Genomic DNA, 15,543 nt, shown 5'->3' with positions numbered 1-15,543 from the left:
TCCTAGCTCTGCTTGGAAAACAAGCTCTGTGACTCACCAGTTGCTCCAGGGGACTGCCAACTCCCCCATGTCAGGTGCCCAGGGGCTCTGGGTAAATGTCAGGTGCTCCCGTGTGTGGTTGGCGGTGCTGGCGTCATTGCAGGCAGTGGAGTAGCTCCTCTCTGAAAAGGGAATCTCCCGTTGCCCTGTGAAGGATGTAGGAAAGGGGAAATGGGCTGTCAGATGTGCTCAGACATGAAGGTGGAGGAGGAGTGTTGTGCCTCCAGTAGGTCATGAAAATGAGTGGAGCAGGAATCAAGTCAGCTCCCGGGAAGAACTTTGACAAAGACTGAGGTGATGAGCCTTAAAGAGCCAAAAATCAGGGCTGACTCAAAGGTTCTGTGAGGGGAAAGGCCAGCCCCACAGTCTCAGCTGGACCCCTGGAACCCACCTGGTGAATGGAGAGAACCAGTTTCTGCTGGTTGTTCTCAGAACCCCATATGTGTTGTCAGGGCACTCACACCCCTCCAATAAATAGATGTAGTAAGTGAAATTTAAAAAGGAAACTTCAGCTGGCGGTGGTGGTGCACGCCTTTAATCCCAGAGCGGAGAAAGAGGCGGGCAGTCTCTGTGAGTTCAAGGCCAGTCTGTGGTCTACAAGAGTTCCAAGACAGGCTCCAAAGCTACAGAAAAACCCTGTTTCAGAAATAAATAAATAAAAATAAATAAAAAGGGAACTTCCACTGTTTCATTCATGTCTTAAAATTCAAATTAAAGAGCTGGAGAGAGCCGGGCGATGGTGGCGCACACCTTTAATTCCAGCACTCGGGAGGCAGAGGCAGGCAGATCTCTGTGAGTTCGAGACCAGTCTGGTCTACAGAGCTAGTTCCAGGACAGGCTCCAAAGCCCCAGAGAAACCCTGTCTTGAAAAACCAAAAGAAAAAAAAAAAAGAGCTGGAGAGATGGCTCAGCGGGTAAGCACACTGACTGCTCTTGAAAAGGACCCGGGTTCAATTCCCAGCAACCACATGGCAGCTCACAACTGTCTGAAAATGCAGTTCCACAAGATCTGACACATTCACATCAATGCACATAAAACGAAGTTAAATAAATCGTTAAAAAATTATTTTAAAAATCAAATTAAAGAGAAAAATATTTGTAATTTAAAAGTAGACATAAACTGAACATGATCCTTATTAGGGCTGAACATTAACCTCTTGATCCAAGTCATTAAAAAAGATGCAGTCAGTGGACAGGGATGGTGCTGGCCTAACAGGAGCGAGCAAAGGCCTGAGTATGATCCCTAGCCCTGCATGAAATGGTGTGGACAGCACACGCGTAATCTCAGGGCGAGGGAGGTTGAGCCAGGAGGATCAGGAGTTCAAGGTCATCTTCAGCTCTACTGGAAGTTTGAAGTCACCCTAGGCTACAAGAAAACTTTTCAAAACAAAACACCTGGGGTTGTAGTAGAATCTGGCATGACCCATAGGTGAGTGCACTCACACACTAAAATGCTCAAAATAGTATAGACTTTTTGCTGGTTTTATTCACTACTGTATTCATTCACATGTCATAAAACATACCTAGCGCATAGCTGGTAATAAACACTTCTCAAATAAATAAGATTGGAAAAAAAGCTTTTATCTTGTATTGGTGAAAATGGACATTCATATACCAGAATCTAAACTGGAATTGTTCACTGGAGAGCAATTTGTCAAGATTCATCAAAATCAAAGGGGCATCTGTCTTATGACATAGCAATTCAACCACCAAATGGTTATTCAGTTGATGTAGATGCACCCAAGTACATGATCAGGGCTGTGCACTATGGCCCTACATTTGAGTACAAGTTGTTGGAATTGGGCTACATATGCACCATCAGGAGTCTGGTTAAATAATACACTGGCGCTCAAAAGATACACACACTCATGTGGTACAGTCTGCATGATACCGAGTGAATAAAGCCAGGCACAAAAATGTGTGCAGAAGGACTGAGGGAGGAAAGGTATATATATATATAATTGGATATGGTAAGCTTCTGTTTGGACATTTAAAAAAAGAGGAGTCGGCCGGGCGTGGTAGCATGCGTATTTAATCACAGCACTGGGGGGGGGGGGGGGGCAGGTGGAACTCTGTGAGTTCAAGGCCAGCGGTTAAGAGCACTGGCTGCTCTTCCAGAGATCCTGAGTTCAATTCCCAGCACTCACATGGCAGCTCACAACTGTCTGTAACTCCAGTTCCAGGGCATCTGACCCTCACACAAATGAACATATAATAATAATAATAATAATAATAATAATAATAATAATAATAAATAACAAAAGAAAGAGAGGAGGGTTTTGGGGGCCTAGAGAGATGGCTTAGTGGTTAAGAGCACTTGCCACTCTTGCAGACGACCTGGATTCTGTCCCCAGCACCTACTTTGGTAGCTCACAAAACCACGTCTCTGTTATAAACATCACGAAACAATTCCAGAACTCATAAGCGATAACTTTTTTTTAAAATCCCGTTTAAGGGCTGAAAGTTTGGGGAAAAAAAGAACTTTTTCAAAGCCTGTATTGTGGGAGACCTTTCACTTCTTCCGCAGCGAAGTCAATTAAAAGGACAGTTGGGCTCTGCCTCGAGCTGCAAGACCTCGCGGGGTGCTCAGCAGCCACCCCTCCACCCCTGACCCCACCCCCGCCGCCCGGGTTCTGCGCTGAGGCTGGAGCGCGCTCGCTCCTTAGAGGGCAGCAGCGGGGCGACACGGGGACGCATGCGCTCCGGCGGCACCCGGTGAATTAAAAGAGAGAGGGAAAAGCTCCCGCAGAAACGCGCGGCTCGCGTCCCTCGGCCGCGGCGTGATGCGCACGGCCCGGCCCGTGACGCCGCGGCCACCCCCGTCTCCGCGCCCCAGCTGCCATCGCGCGCCTGGCTCTGGGAACCCGGTGTCCGTCTTCGCTCCCTATGGGGCTGCGCCGCTGGCTACGGAGCGCCTGCTGCTGCTGCCCGTGCCGGTGCCTGGAGGAGCCCGCGCGGCCGGAGAAGGAGCCGCTGGTCAGGTGCGTACCGGCGTGGGCCGGGCCTCGCGGGGTGGGTACCCGATGCCCCCTGAACCGGGCAAGGGGGTACTGTGAGGTCACACCGCGGCGCCATCCGAGCCCCTTGGCCTCATCTAGGCTGGTCTCCGGCGAGACGTTTTTCAGCTTCAGATCCCTGGGTCAGATGTAGTGTAGCTCGGAAAGCGCAGATCCTCAGAGGCAGCTGAAGCCCCTGGGAAATGGCATTGATTGGTGCAGGGCTGGGAAAAGAAATTTCCAGAGACGAGGGTCTCGTCGGGTGAAACGGACGAGTGTGGGTTTCTGCAAAAGAAGTTTGGCTATCAATGTCATGACCGAAAGAAGTCGAGTTCAGCGACTAGGCTTAAGGAAATCTTTCTCGTGATAAAAATAGCGCGTGTTGTACCGGGGATAGCCTATTAACTGTTCATTGTAGCTTAAGCTGTCAAATGTGAGGAAATTTAATGTTCACTAGCAATGTTCTTTAAAAAAAAAAGGCTTGTGAAGGAACAAACAGATTTGTTTGATTTTTTTTAAACGATACGTTAATACGTTCATGAATAAGCATGAGAGAGAGAGAGAGAGAGAGAGAGAGAGAGAGAGAGAGAGACTGCTTTTTATTTTTTCCTTAAAATGATTTTTTTCTATCGTGAGTTTGCCGAAATCAAAGTTTCACCAAGTCTTGCCTCAGGGAACAGACTATTTAGAATGAAATTAGGGCACGGGATGTAGGCTGGAATTCCAGGCTCGGTGAACCAGCTCGGACTGAAACCAGGCTTCTTTAAGGCATCTACAACGAATACAAAAATGCTTGCACAGCTCTTTCGGAAGCATGACTTACTTACCTTTCCTGATTCTGTCAAGTTCAGACACTTCTCCTGACTCCGGAGAGTTACGTAACCGCATCCTGCCTGCCTGCCTGTCTGCTTGTATTTTCCAGGGCATTAAGCACCCTGTACTTCCCACTGTAGGAACAATCCGCTCTTAGTCCCTCCAGGCTGGAGGCCAGTAGTGACCTTTTGCCTTCTACCCCTTCCTAAATGCTGGTTTTCAAGCAGTCTTCTTTAATCACGTTGCCCTTTTTCATGTTCCTCCTGTGATGTAGGCCTTGGAATCTATCATCTTGTTATTTGGTAAGCACACAGATATTCCGTGGAATGTATCTAGACACACAAGGCGCTATATACATACATAGCTACACAACACACACACACATATACACATACACATCGACCTGTAGACTTGGCTGGCCTCTAACTCATAGAGATCCATTTGCCTCCTGAGTGCTGAGATTAAAGGTGCGTGCCACCTTGCCAGGCTACCACCATTCAGGTGCTGCCTTGTTTTTGCTAATAGCCCTCTCACTTAGATTTTGAGATTACTCCTCACAGGGAGAGACCAAATTAATCTACTGTTTGTTTGTTTGTTTGTTTGTTTATTTATTTATTTTTTGGGGGGGCAGGACAGGGTTTCTCTGTAGCTTTGGAACTTGCCCTGTAGTCCAGGCTGATCTTGAACTCACAGTGGCCTCAGCCACTCCCCCCCCCCCCTTAAAGGCCTGTGCCACCACCGCCTACCTTTAATTTAAAAGGCAATAGAAAACTGTAGAATTTTTTTTTTCTCAGGACTCCAGGCTCTTGGTTATTATGAAATACAGCCTTCAATTTAGTTTCAGCCACAACTTTGGGTGTTTCCAGTGATTATTTTTCCTAGGATTGCTATACTTCTAATAACTTTTATTTTGAAATGGAGACCCTCCCCTGTCTTGCTGTATGTCTGTGAATGAAAGTCCATAAATTTTATGATTATTATTATTTTAGAAAACAAAACAAGGTTATCCAGGCAATGTGGAGCAGGCCTTTAATCTCAGCACTTGGGAAGCGGAGGCAGGAGAATACGGTGTTCAAAGCAGTCTTGGCCTCAGAAGTTTATACACAAGGACCTATCTAAAAAGAAATGTTTAGAAATTAGGAAGACATATGCATAGCAACGTATTGATGAATCCGGCTACATGGGATGAGTCGCGTACGTGGGTGACTGGGTTATTAAGATTATTTGTGCCACAGTTTCCTCATATCTTTGTTAAGGGTGATGATGACAGTGCACACTTCAAAGGGTGGCAGGGAGAAAGGAAAGGAGGTCACACATGCCAAGGGCTTAACATAGTGCCTGGCAGCATAGTAAACACGCAATAAACTTTAATGACTGTTAGTTTTCATTGTTGTTCTTCTGAGCATGTGAGTGTGAGTAGACTTGCCTCACCTGGTTATGTGTTATTCTGGTGCCATTTTGATATAACCATGTCAGAAGGGCAGTTTATTAATAGGCACGTGAGATAGATGTACATGTGTCTACAGGTGCTTGAATGTTCTCTTTCGCGTGAGTCATGGTTCGAATTCATTGTTTTAGTTTATTATTATTATTGCATATTTATGTGCGTGAAATATGCATACATGTTATGATTACATATTTATGTGTGTGTATATGTATGCATGGCCTAGGGCTTGTGGGAGTGAGGAGTGAGGTTGACCTTCCACTCTGTATTGAGGTGGGGGTCTCTCACTTGGATCCAGAGCTTGCTAGCTTGCCAGTCAGCTCAGGGATCCCTAGTCTCTGCCTCCTGAGCTGGAATGACAGGCAGATGACCACACCCACCTGGTATTTATGTGGGTACTGGGGATACAAACTCTAGTCCTCACATTTATGTGACAAATTCTTCACCTAGTGAGCTATCTCTCCAGCATACTTTTTAAAAATATACAAGCCATTGGTTTTTTGGTCTGTATGCAAAACCATGCAGCTATCACTACTACATATTTTTGTTGTTGTTCTTTTTTAATTGTTTTTCGAGACAGGGTTTCTCTGTGTAACAGCCCTGGGTGTCCTGGAACTTGCTCTGTAGACCAGGCTGGTCTTGACATCACAGAGCTCTGTCTACTTCTGCCTCTCAAGTGCTGGGATTAAAAGTGCTTGCCACCACAGCCCAGCCTCTACTATATTTTATTAATGTGTGTCTGTCTGTCTGTATGTGTGTGTGTATGTATGTTGGCATGCCTTAGCCATGGCTTGTGTGTGTGTGTGTGTCTGTGTGTGTATGTTGGCATGCCTTAGCCATGGCTTGTGTGTGTGTGTGTCTGTGTGTGTGTGTATGTTGGCATGCCTTAGCCATGGCTTGTGTGTGTGTGTGTCTGTGTGTGTAGGGTATCAGAGGACAATTTTTGGGAGCCAGCTGTCTTCTAGTCCCATGTGAGTCCTGGAGGCTGACTCGGGTCATCAGGCTTGGCAGAAGGCGTAGTTGCCCGCTGAGCCATCTACAGCCAGTATTGTACTGTTTAATTCCAGTGTATTTTTAACTCCTCTCGAGAAAAAAAAATCAAAACACCAGCACCCTTTCTGGCAGCCACTCTTCCCATTTCTCTCACCACTAGTTTGTGGTTACCAAGCAACAAACCATCCGTTTCTTTGGCATTATAGATTTGCCTGTTTTGGATATTTTCTGTAAGTGGGATCACAATTGGCTTTTTGCATGTGGCTTTCTGTACTTAGCATGATGGCTTCCCAGTTTACTGTGTTGGAGTGTGTATCAACACTCCATTCTTCTTTTATAGCCGAATATTATTTCTTTGTGTGGATTGATCATATTGTTTATCTATTCACCTGTGATGGGGATTTGGGTTATTTCTACTTCTGCCTTTTATGGAGAATGTGTGAACGTTTGTGTGTAGGTTTCTGTGTAGACATGGTTTCAGCTCCCTTGGGTAAAGCTCTCAGAGTGGAATTGCCGGGTCACGTGGTCTGAGGACTCGCTGTTCTGTTTTTCAAGAGTCTAGGTGCAGTATGGGTGAGGTGAAGTCACGTGGCCAGATGGCTCATATTAGTGTTGAGGACCTTAGTTTTTCATATCATCTTTTTAATCTTTCCCCTTATAACAGCCATCTTTGTTCCCTTAACCGTCCTTTACTAGCTATAAGAGTGCTAATCTACCCATGTTTTATTGTAGTTCCAGAGCTGTAGTGCCTGGAAGAGAGGCCACCTGTGTGTGTGGCTTCCTCCGGTCCTTTTCTCAGCGCTGCACTTGGGACTCCTGTTAGTCTAGGAACTGCTGCTGTAGTCTCAGCTCGCGGGCCGTCTGAACAGTTTCCGACCTTGATCCTTTGGCTTTTCCGGGCGCCACGTCTCTGAGGAGGACAGAGCCTCCTTTCTGTGCCTCCGTGTACTCTCTCCCCAACTTGTCTGTTTCTTCTCCTTCTCCCTACAAACTTTCTGCGTAGCCATTCATCTTGATGACCTTCAGCTGCTGTTCTCTGGTGTCTTCTGTATCCCACATAGACGTCTTTGAAGACAAGTTGCCTGTACCCCCGCTGCCTTCTTGACTGCTGTTGCTGAGACTAACCCCCAAGTCTGGGTCAGGCCTGGGATTATGCATCTTCGGAACTGTGTTAGGCGGTTTGACTGTGCAGGGTCTGTGGATAGAGTTTGTGACACACAGAGCTGGGGCGATGGTCAGCAGGTAAACATTTTGCCATGTTAGCACAAAGGCTGGGGTTTGGATCTCCGGGAATCCAGGTGAAAAGCCAGGGGGTTGTGTCAGCCTGTACGTGATCCCAGGGCTTGCCGGGTGGGACTGGGGCTTCCCAGAGCAAGCTGGCTTGGGTAGCAAGACTACTTGAAACTGGGAGATCCAGGGAACAAAAGACCTGCCTTAGCAGAGAAGGTGGAGAACAATCAGGAAGAATCTTGATATCAACCTTGGGTCTCCGTGCACGAGCACACGGGCACACACCATACTTTTTTTTTCCTGTCCTGGAACTAGCTCTTGTAGACCAGGCTGGTCTACATACTTTCATATGTAAAAGAAATAAAAGCTATGCTTAGAGGCAGCGGAAGGGCAGTTGCTGCACGGGACACGCCTACATAGGCAACATCTGTTTATTGAGCTCCTGAAATCAGACTTCTAGTTAGGTGCATATTGTGTTTTTGAAAGTTGAAGGCCGGGCGGTGGTGGCACATGCCTTTAATCCCAGCACTCAGGAGGCAGAGGCAGGTGGATCTCTGTGAGTTCGAGACCAGCCTGGTCTTACAAGATCTAGTTCCAGGACAGGCTCCAAAACCACAGAGAAACCCTGTCTCGAAAAACCAAAAAAAAAAAAAAAAAAGAAAAGAAAAGAAAGTTGAAGTGAAAATTGACTGTTCGTCTCTCAATGTACTTGTTTTTTTTTTCATTTATTATGTATACAATATTCTATCTGTGTATATGCCTGCAGGCCAGAAGAGAGCACCAGACCCCATTACAGATGGTTGTGAGCCACCATGTGGTTGCTGGGAATTGAACTCAGGACCTTTGGAAGAGCAGCCAGTGCTCTTAACCTCTGAGCCATCTCTCCAGCCTGGTACTCTGCTCTTTTTTTTTTTTTTTTTTTAATTTTTTATTTATTTATTTATTTATTTGTTTTTTTTACAATGTTCTGTCTGTGTTTATGCCTACAGGCCAGAAGAGGGCACCAGACCCCATTACAGATGGTTGTGAGCCACCATGTGGTTGCTGGGAATTGAACTCAGGACCTCTGGAAGAGCAGCCAGTGCTCTTAACCTCTGAGCCATCTCTCCAGCCTGGTACTCTGCTCTTTTACACCACACATTGTTCTAAGACAGGGTCTTACAGAATCTAGAGCTAGGCTGGCAGCTGACAAGCCTCAGTGACCCTCCTGTCTCTATCCGCTTGAAGTGCTGGGAGTACAGGAGTGTGAGCATGGTCATACCCAGCCTTTTACATGGATGCTTGGGATTTGAACTCGGGTCTTCATGTTTGTATAGCAAGTGCTTGTACTTGTTGGATTATCTCTCCAGTTTCTTATTTTCTTTCCTTTTGAGAAACTTTGCTGGTGTTGTAAGGCCCACTTCAGTTACTCTTCTTGAGGACATGTTGGGAAGTCTCCCTAAGAGGTTAAGGTGTCTCTTTATTTTACCCGTAGGCCTCTTCCTGCCTTCTGCAAGCTATCACAGTTATAAGGTATATATTATAAGCCTGTCTAAACTAGATTCTCAGGCAAGCATCTGGAGCCTGAATCCTTATCACTTTTGTACCCGCTGTGGTACCCACCACAGTGAACCACAATGGAGTAAGAATCAAATAAAATTATTATTATTTTTTAAATATTTATTTATTTATTATGTATACAATATTCTGTCTGTGTGTATGCCTGAAGGCCAGAAGAGGCCACCAGACCTCATTATAGATGGTTATCAGCCACCATGTGATTGCTGGGAATTGAACTCAGGACCTTTGGAAGAGCAGGCAGTACTCTTAACGGCTGAGTCATCTCTCCAGCCCCCTCGAATAAAATTATTTTTGACTATTAATAGCTATCCCATTTATTAATTGCCTGCTATGTGTAATTTTAAAAATTATGACTGATAAAGAAGACAGCAACAATTCTGACATGTGTCTTCAGAAAGGATGATGATGTCCCGGCTACCTGTCACTGTTGTGTGTGCCCTCAACTTCATCTTTCCACCTTCAAAGGTGACCCGAATGAAATCTGTTATGCATTCTTAAACTTTATGTACAAGGTGCGTATTGCATTCGGGCTCCTACATGAGTGAGATTTCTTTGCATATATTCTAATTTAATTGTTACTGTGACCAAAAGAGATGGATCTTAGCTCTCTGTTCCTAAATGAAGAGTCCTTCTGGGCCATGGGGGAACATCCCTTTAAGCCCAGCACCCAGGAAGCAGAGAAAGGCTAATCTCTGAGTTCGAAGTCAGTCTGGTCTACAGAGCTAATTCCAGGATAGACTCCAAAGACAGAAACCCTGTCTTGAAAAAACAAAAACAAAAAAAAAAATGAAAAACAAAACAACAACAACAAAAAACCTCAACAGAGTCCTGAGCATAGAAACTAAATAGTAAATTCAAGGTTATAACTAATAAGAGAGACTATATTTAAAAACCAGTTGTGGAGCTGGAAAGGTGGCTCAGCAGTTAAGAACTTAGTTCCTCAGACTGGTGAGTAGGTTCAGTGGTTAAAAGCACTGGCAAAAAAAAAAAAAAAAAAAAAAAAAAAGCTCTTCCAGAAGTCCTGAGTTCAATACCCAGCAACCACATGGTGGCTCACAACCATCTGTAATGAGATCTGGTGCCGTCTTCTGGCCTGCATGTATACCTGCAGGCAAAACACTGTATACATAATATATATATATGTAATATATATATATTCTATTTATGTAATTTTTCTTTTCGAGGCAGGGTTTTGCCGTAGTTTTAGAGCCTGTCCTGGAACTAGCTCTCGTAGACCAGGCTGGCCTTGAACTCACAGAGATCTGCCTGCCTCTGCCTCCCAAGTGCTGGGATTAATGGCATGTGCCACCACCAGCCAGCTATAAAATGAGTTGTGGCCCCAAGGCCTTAGCTGCAGACGTTGGTAGGCAAAGAGAAGCCCAGGTCATCTGATACCGTACAGCCTCTTGACACACTACCAGAGGCCTTGGAAGAGGCCAGGAAAATGCCACTTGTAACAGCATCTCTTGTATGTGTTGGTGCCTTTTCAGGGAAAAGGGATTCTTACTCCTCTTTTTTAATAATTCCTCCTTTTTTATTACCTGTTAGTCACTGGGAAGCATCATCATTTTCTGGGTATTCAAAGACAGAAGCAACAGAAAGAACACCAGGCATCCTTAAGTTTTTCTGTAGCCCAGGCAGGCTTTTAACGAGCATCCTAAATAGCTGGGGTTACAGGCCTGTGCCACAGGCCTGGTTTAAACTGTTAACTGTTGGTGTTTCTCTATTAAGCCACTTGAATGGATGCAGAAGCTTCCAAATATCTTGTTTCCTGCTAGCCTCAGCACCGACTTGCAGCTTCACGATGCTCACACTGGTGGGCAAGAGAACAGACAAGAAATGCGGGGCTTCATTTTTCTATAGTGCTGGATGCCAGTTATGGAAAATAAATGAGATCTCAGTTTGCTCAGTTGTTTTGTGTTCATAGAAAGGTTGTGTAGGAAGGGATGGAATTTCTTTGAATGTCCCTCAGGCCTGATAGTTTGAGCCATCCTACTCAGGACTCTGATGAGGGTGAGTCTCGAGGAAGCATCTCTGACATTTCATCTTCCCTGAGCCTGCCCTAATCCTTCCCAGGTCATCCTTTGTGGTCATGCTGTAGTGGGCACTGTTGAAAGGGCTTTGTGTTGGTTAGCTGAATATTGCCCTAACCTATGAGACACAGTTGTTTGCCACAGTCTGTGAAGTTACCTCTACGCCAAATGAAGAGATACTGAACCCCTCCCTGTTCCAGAAGGTTCCTTAAGGAAAGTTATGTTCCCGCGGAGCGAATTCACCAACTGCTCAACATGTAATCAACATGTAATCTTTCATGTGTCGGTTGAATGACAGCTCACTGTTGGTTATTAACATTGAATTCATGGGGAACAGCTGCTGTATGTCAGGTGTGCATGGGGCTTATTTAGCACGTCTTATATTGTTTTGTTTTATAGAACCCAAACTGATGCCAGGGCGTTGGTGGCGCACACCTTTAATCCCAGCACTCTGGAGGCAGAAGCAGGTGGATCTCTGCTTTCAAGGCCAGCCTGGTCTACAAGAGTTAGTTCCATGACAGGAACATGCTAGTTCCAGGGCTGTATCACAGAGAAGCCGTGTGTCAGGGAAAAAAAAAAAAAAAAAACTTAACAAAAAAAAGGACTCAAACTGACCTCAGACTTGCTGTGTAGCTGAGGATGCTCTTGAACTTTTGATCTTTCTGCCTCTACCTTCCAAGGACTAGGATTATAGGCCCACATGACCATATTTAATATATTCAATGCTGGGGCTCGAACCCTAGAGATTGTGCCATGTGAGACAAGTATCTATCACTGAACCAGCTCTCCGTACATACCCATGTATCTTCACATTTCAGTATCACCCGGGGGACATTCTAAACACCAGAGCACCAGTGAAAAATGCCAACTATGCCGCAATAAAACATTTCCCCCCTATTTTACTGGGTGGACTTTTGTGCCCGTGAGTTGATTGAGTTATGTGTATTATAGAAAGGAAAGTTGTTGCCAACACTCGAGCTAAAGCAAGAGAGTCAGGGTGTTGCCTGTCCAGCCTCAGCTGGGAATGTTCACCTGAGCTTTTGTTTCTCAGACTGCACATGTATGACTTTAAAACTATCAATTTTAGGGTTATAGGTAAATTTCAGTTTTTCAAATTCAGGTTCTGTGGCTAAGGAGCATCAACAAGCTAGCATCCACGCTTAGCTTTAGAAGAAACTGAGGCATAGAGCTTCAAGAACTTGCTGAGAGGCACGTATAGCTGAGTCGGGAGTCACATCCTGTTATAGTTTGGTGTCGCTGTGAGAGCGGAGCTCTTCCAGGATGCAGAGGGTACATCTCCAGCTGCTCAGAAGCTGTGTGCTAGAAATTGGGTGTTGAATATGAGAATTTCCTTGAACTGTGGTAGCCTGGGGTCCAGAACCCCAGCCCCTTTCCCTGTCCCAAGGCTGGAGACGAGGTGCCAGTATGCAGGGAGGACGGGGTGAGGGATCGTGGCATTTGAAGGGGTCATCCTCTGCTTAGAAGTGTGTCACCTCTTGCATGTGCAGAGTTTTTCTTTCACTTTACAGGCAGAACTCACACGACCTTCGAGTTGATGGAATCACATTCACCCTTAGTGAGGCTTATGAAAAGTTGGCAGGTGTGTTGATGTCGGTGAGAGATCTCAGTCTAGCACCCAGATGGCCCAATTTTCCTCTTGCAGCACGCTGTTGGATTTGCAGAGCCAGCCCTCAGCAGCCCTGACTTCCTGTGCTGCCTGTTACAGTCGGCCACAGCCCTAGCCAGAGAGTGATTCACAGGAGTTAGCGGAGATGCTCGGGGTCCCACTGTGGGACAGTGCCTGGATCCACGGTTCCCATTCTAGGGCTTTCACATTTACCTTCTTGAGACATAGAGCAAAGATGGAAAACGTGGGGCTATTCCTGGAACTTAGAGGCTGATGCTCTATAAGAAGTCAGCCATTCGCTAAACACAGGACATTTTTCTTTATGGTTGAAACACTTTTACAATATTTAATTCTGGTCAGCTTGGAACTTACTATGTAGACTGCGGTTATCCAAAACTCACGGGAATCCTCCCAAATGCTGGGTTTAGAGGCATGTTATAATTTCAATGTATGGTTGTTTTGTCTGCTTGAATGTCTGCGGATCACTTGTTTGGCCAGGAGGGCCAGAAGAAGACTTCAGATCCTCTGGAACCGTAGTTACTGGTAGTTCTAAGCCACCGTGTGGGGGCAGGGAACTGAACTCAGTCCTCTGAACTACAGTCAGTGCCCCTAACTACTGAGCCATCTCTCCCGCTCCCACAAGGAGGGCTTCTAAAGCTTTTCTTCTCTGGTAACCCACAACAGCATCCCTGTTCTCCTTTTGTGACGCTCATCAATTAGTCATGTGATACTGGAAGGTCCCTAGAAGGTGACATTTCTTCAACTACTCAGTTGATGTCCCTAGAAAGTGACATTTCTTCCTGTTGAGCGTCATATGATCTAGATTTCCTGGAACTTTCTAAACACCTTGAAGTGATCTTATCACTACACCTTGTGTAAAAAGTAAACTCTGCTTAAAATACTTTATTAGAGATGTAAGAATATTTAGCTAAGCTACTAAATATCTGGACTGGGGCATTTATATAACGTATATTCTTTTTTTTCCCTTTGGGAAAATAGTTTTGATGAGACATTGTATCTAAATAGTATACCTCTTTCAGTGTTTGGCAGGTATCCTGAATTCTGTGTCAAGGTTTTATTTTGTTTTGTTGAGACAAGGTCTCTATGTGTAGCTCTGGCTGTTCTGGAATCACTATGTCGATGAGGCTGGCCCCGAATTCACAGAGATCCATCTACCTCTGCCTCTCAAGTGCTGGGCTTAACATGTATGTTTAAATGATATCACAGAAAAAAGACATTTGGTATAAAGAACGGTACAGGGCACACTCCTGTAACCACCTATCAGGATAAGAGATGGATGTCACTACCCCCATCCCCCTCCCCGATTTTTTTTTTTTTTGTTTTTTGTTTTTTGTTCTTTATAGCCTTATCACCTCTCTGAGCAGTTGAAAGACCTGGTCTGGTTTTGCCTTTGAACTTCACCCTGACTGGGGTCAAACCCTGAGTGTTCTCACATGCCTCTCTTGCTCCACTTTGTAGAGTCAGTCACGCTCTGTGGTGAGCTCGCTTCCTGGTTCTTCCTGCTGCACGGTGTCTCCCATTGCACTCAGCCTTTCTATTAGTGGACTTCAGGGTGGTTTCTAGTTTCATGTTACTGTAGCATGTTTCTAAGGTCAGCACAGACCATGAAATTATTCACCCCCCCTCCTGGTTCTTTAGATATGCGAAACAAACCCTGGGAATCCCTCAGTGCTTCTTACCCTGTCTGGCTAGGACATTCTTTCTCTGGCTACCTGCGTGGATAACTCCCACTATTTCGCCATTTTATCAGACAGTTCTTTCCCGACTGCCATGCCCAGCCCTGCTCATTCACTCTTCTGAACCTCTGTGTATTTCTCTACAGTCCTGGCTGTCATCTGACAGAAACACATGTGCTTATCATCTGTTCCTCCCACAAGACTCTCAGCCTGATTTCCATCCATTTCATCAGCTGAGCAGTGTGAACAGTTCTCCGTGAGTCCCGTGGCTTGGATGTCGGCCTCATCTCTGTTGTTTGGAGGCCTGTGAACTTGGGGAACAAATGTTCAATAATTCAGCAAATATGTATTGAGTATCTGTTGGGTGCCAGCTGCTATGATAGACGCCGGCAATAAACCACTGAGCAAAACATGGGCAGAACCCCGGCCTCGTAGGTCCTCTATGGCGGTAAACAAAGGGCACAGTAGACAGTAAGTATAACAAGCAAAGTAGGAATTAGGTCTGTACTAAGAAAGGATAGAGCTGAAGAGGAGAGGAATGGTCACAGTAGATTGGTCAGAGCAGGCCTCGAGCAGGTGATGTGTGGAGGGGGAGAGGCTGCCAGCCTCTGGAGGAAACTGGGCAGGTCTATAGATCAGAGGGCAAACAGGGCCTGATTGACATTTTGGAAGAACCAGTTGCTCTCCAGCTGTTGGGTTAAGAACAGAAAAACCAGGTTGGAGAAATGGCTCAGGAAGAAACAAAGAAAAGAAAGAAAGAAAGAAAGAAAGAAAGAAAGAAAGAAAGAAAGCTTGCTGCTTTCAGATCCCATGCCCTTTTTCTGGATTATCTGGACACCAGATACACGTGTGGTGTAATATATACATACAGGCAAAAACACTTATATGCACAAAACATGAAAGGAAGGGAAGAATAGACTAGAAAAATAAACTCCTACAGGAATTCCTGTGGTTAGTGTGGTTAGTGGGGAGGTGGGTTTTATTTATTTATTTGTTTGTTTGTTTTAGTATTTCGAGAGCAGGTTCTCTGTAATTTTGAAGCCTGTCCCGGAACTCACTCTGAAGACCAGGCTGGCCTTGAACTCACTGAGCTCCACCTGTCTCTGCCTCC

General features: G+C 45.4%; 1 protein-coding gene across 3 annotated transcripts in view; it reads left to right on the top strand.

The window, feature by feature from the left end:
• Positions 1 to 2,699: 2,699 nt before the first annotated feature.
• Positions 2,700 to 15,543, top strand: part of Mreg (melanoregulin) — an 81,952-nt gene continuing 69,108 nt past the window's right edge. The window contains exon 1 of one of the 3 annotated variants that reach the window (XM_050123805.1): positions 2,700 to 3,020. In XM_050123805.1, coding sequence (XP_049979762.1) covers positions 2,926 to 3,020 — 95 coding nt within the window. In that variant the 5' untranslated portion in view covers positions 2,700 to 2,925. Of the gene's footprint in view, positions 3,021 to 8,504; positions 8,631 to 15,543 lie in introns of those variants that run through there. The other 2 variants (XM_050123806.1, XM_050123807.1) reach the window with 2 other exon arrangements.

This window comes from Alexandromys fortis, unplaced genomic scaffold (assembly GCF_014885135.2).
Source record: "Alexandromys fortis isolate MF-2015 unplaced genomic scaffold, M_Fortis_MF-2015_v1.1 scaffold_220, whole genome shotgun sequence".
NCBI lineage: Eukaryota > Metazoa > Chordata > Mammalia > Rodentia > Cricetidae > Alexandromys > Alexandromys fortis.
Note: the sequence above shows the minus strand (reverse complement) of the source record. Positions and strands in the feature narration are given on the sequence as shown.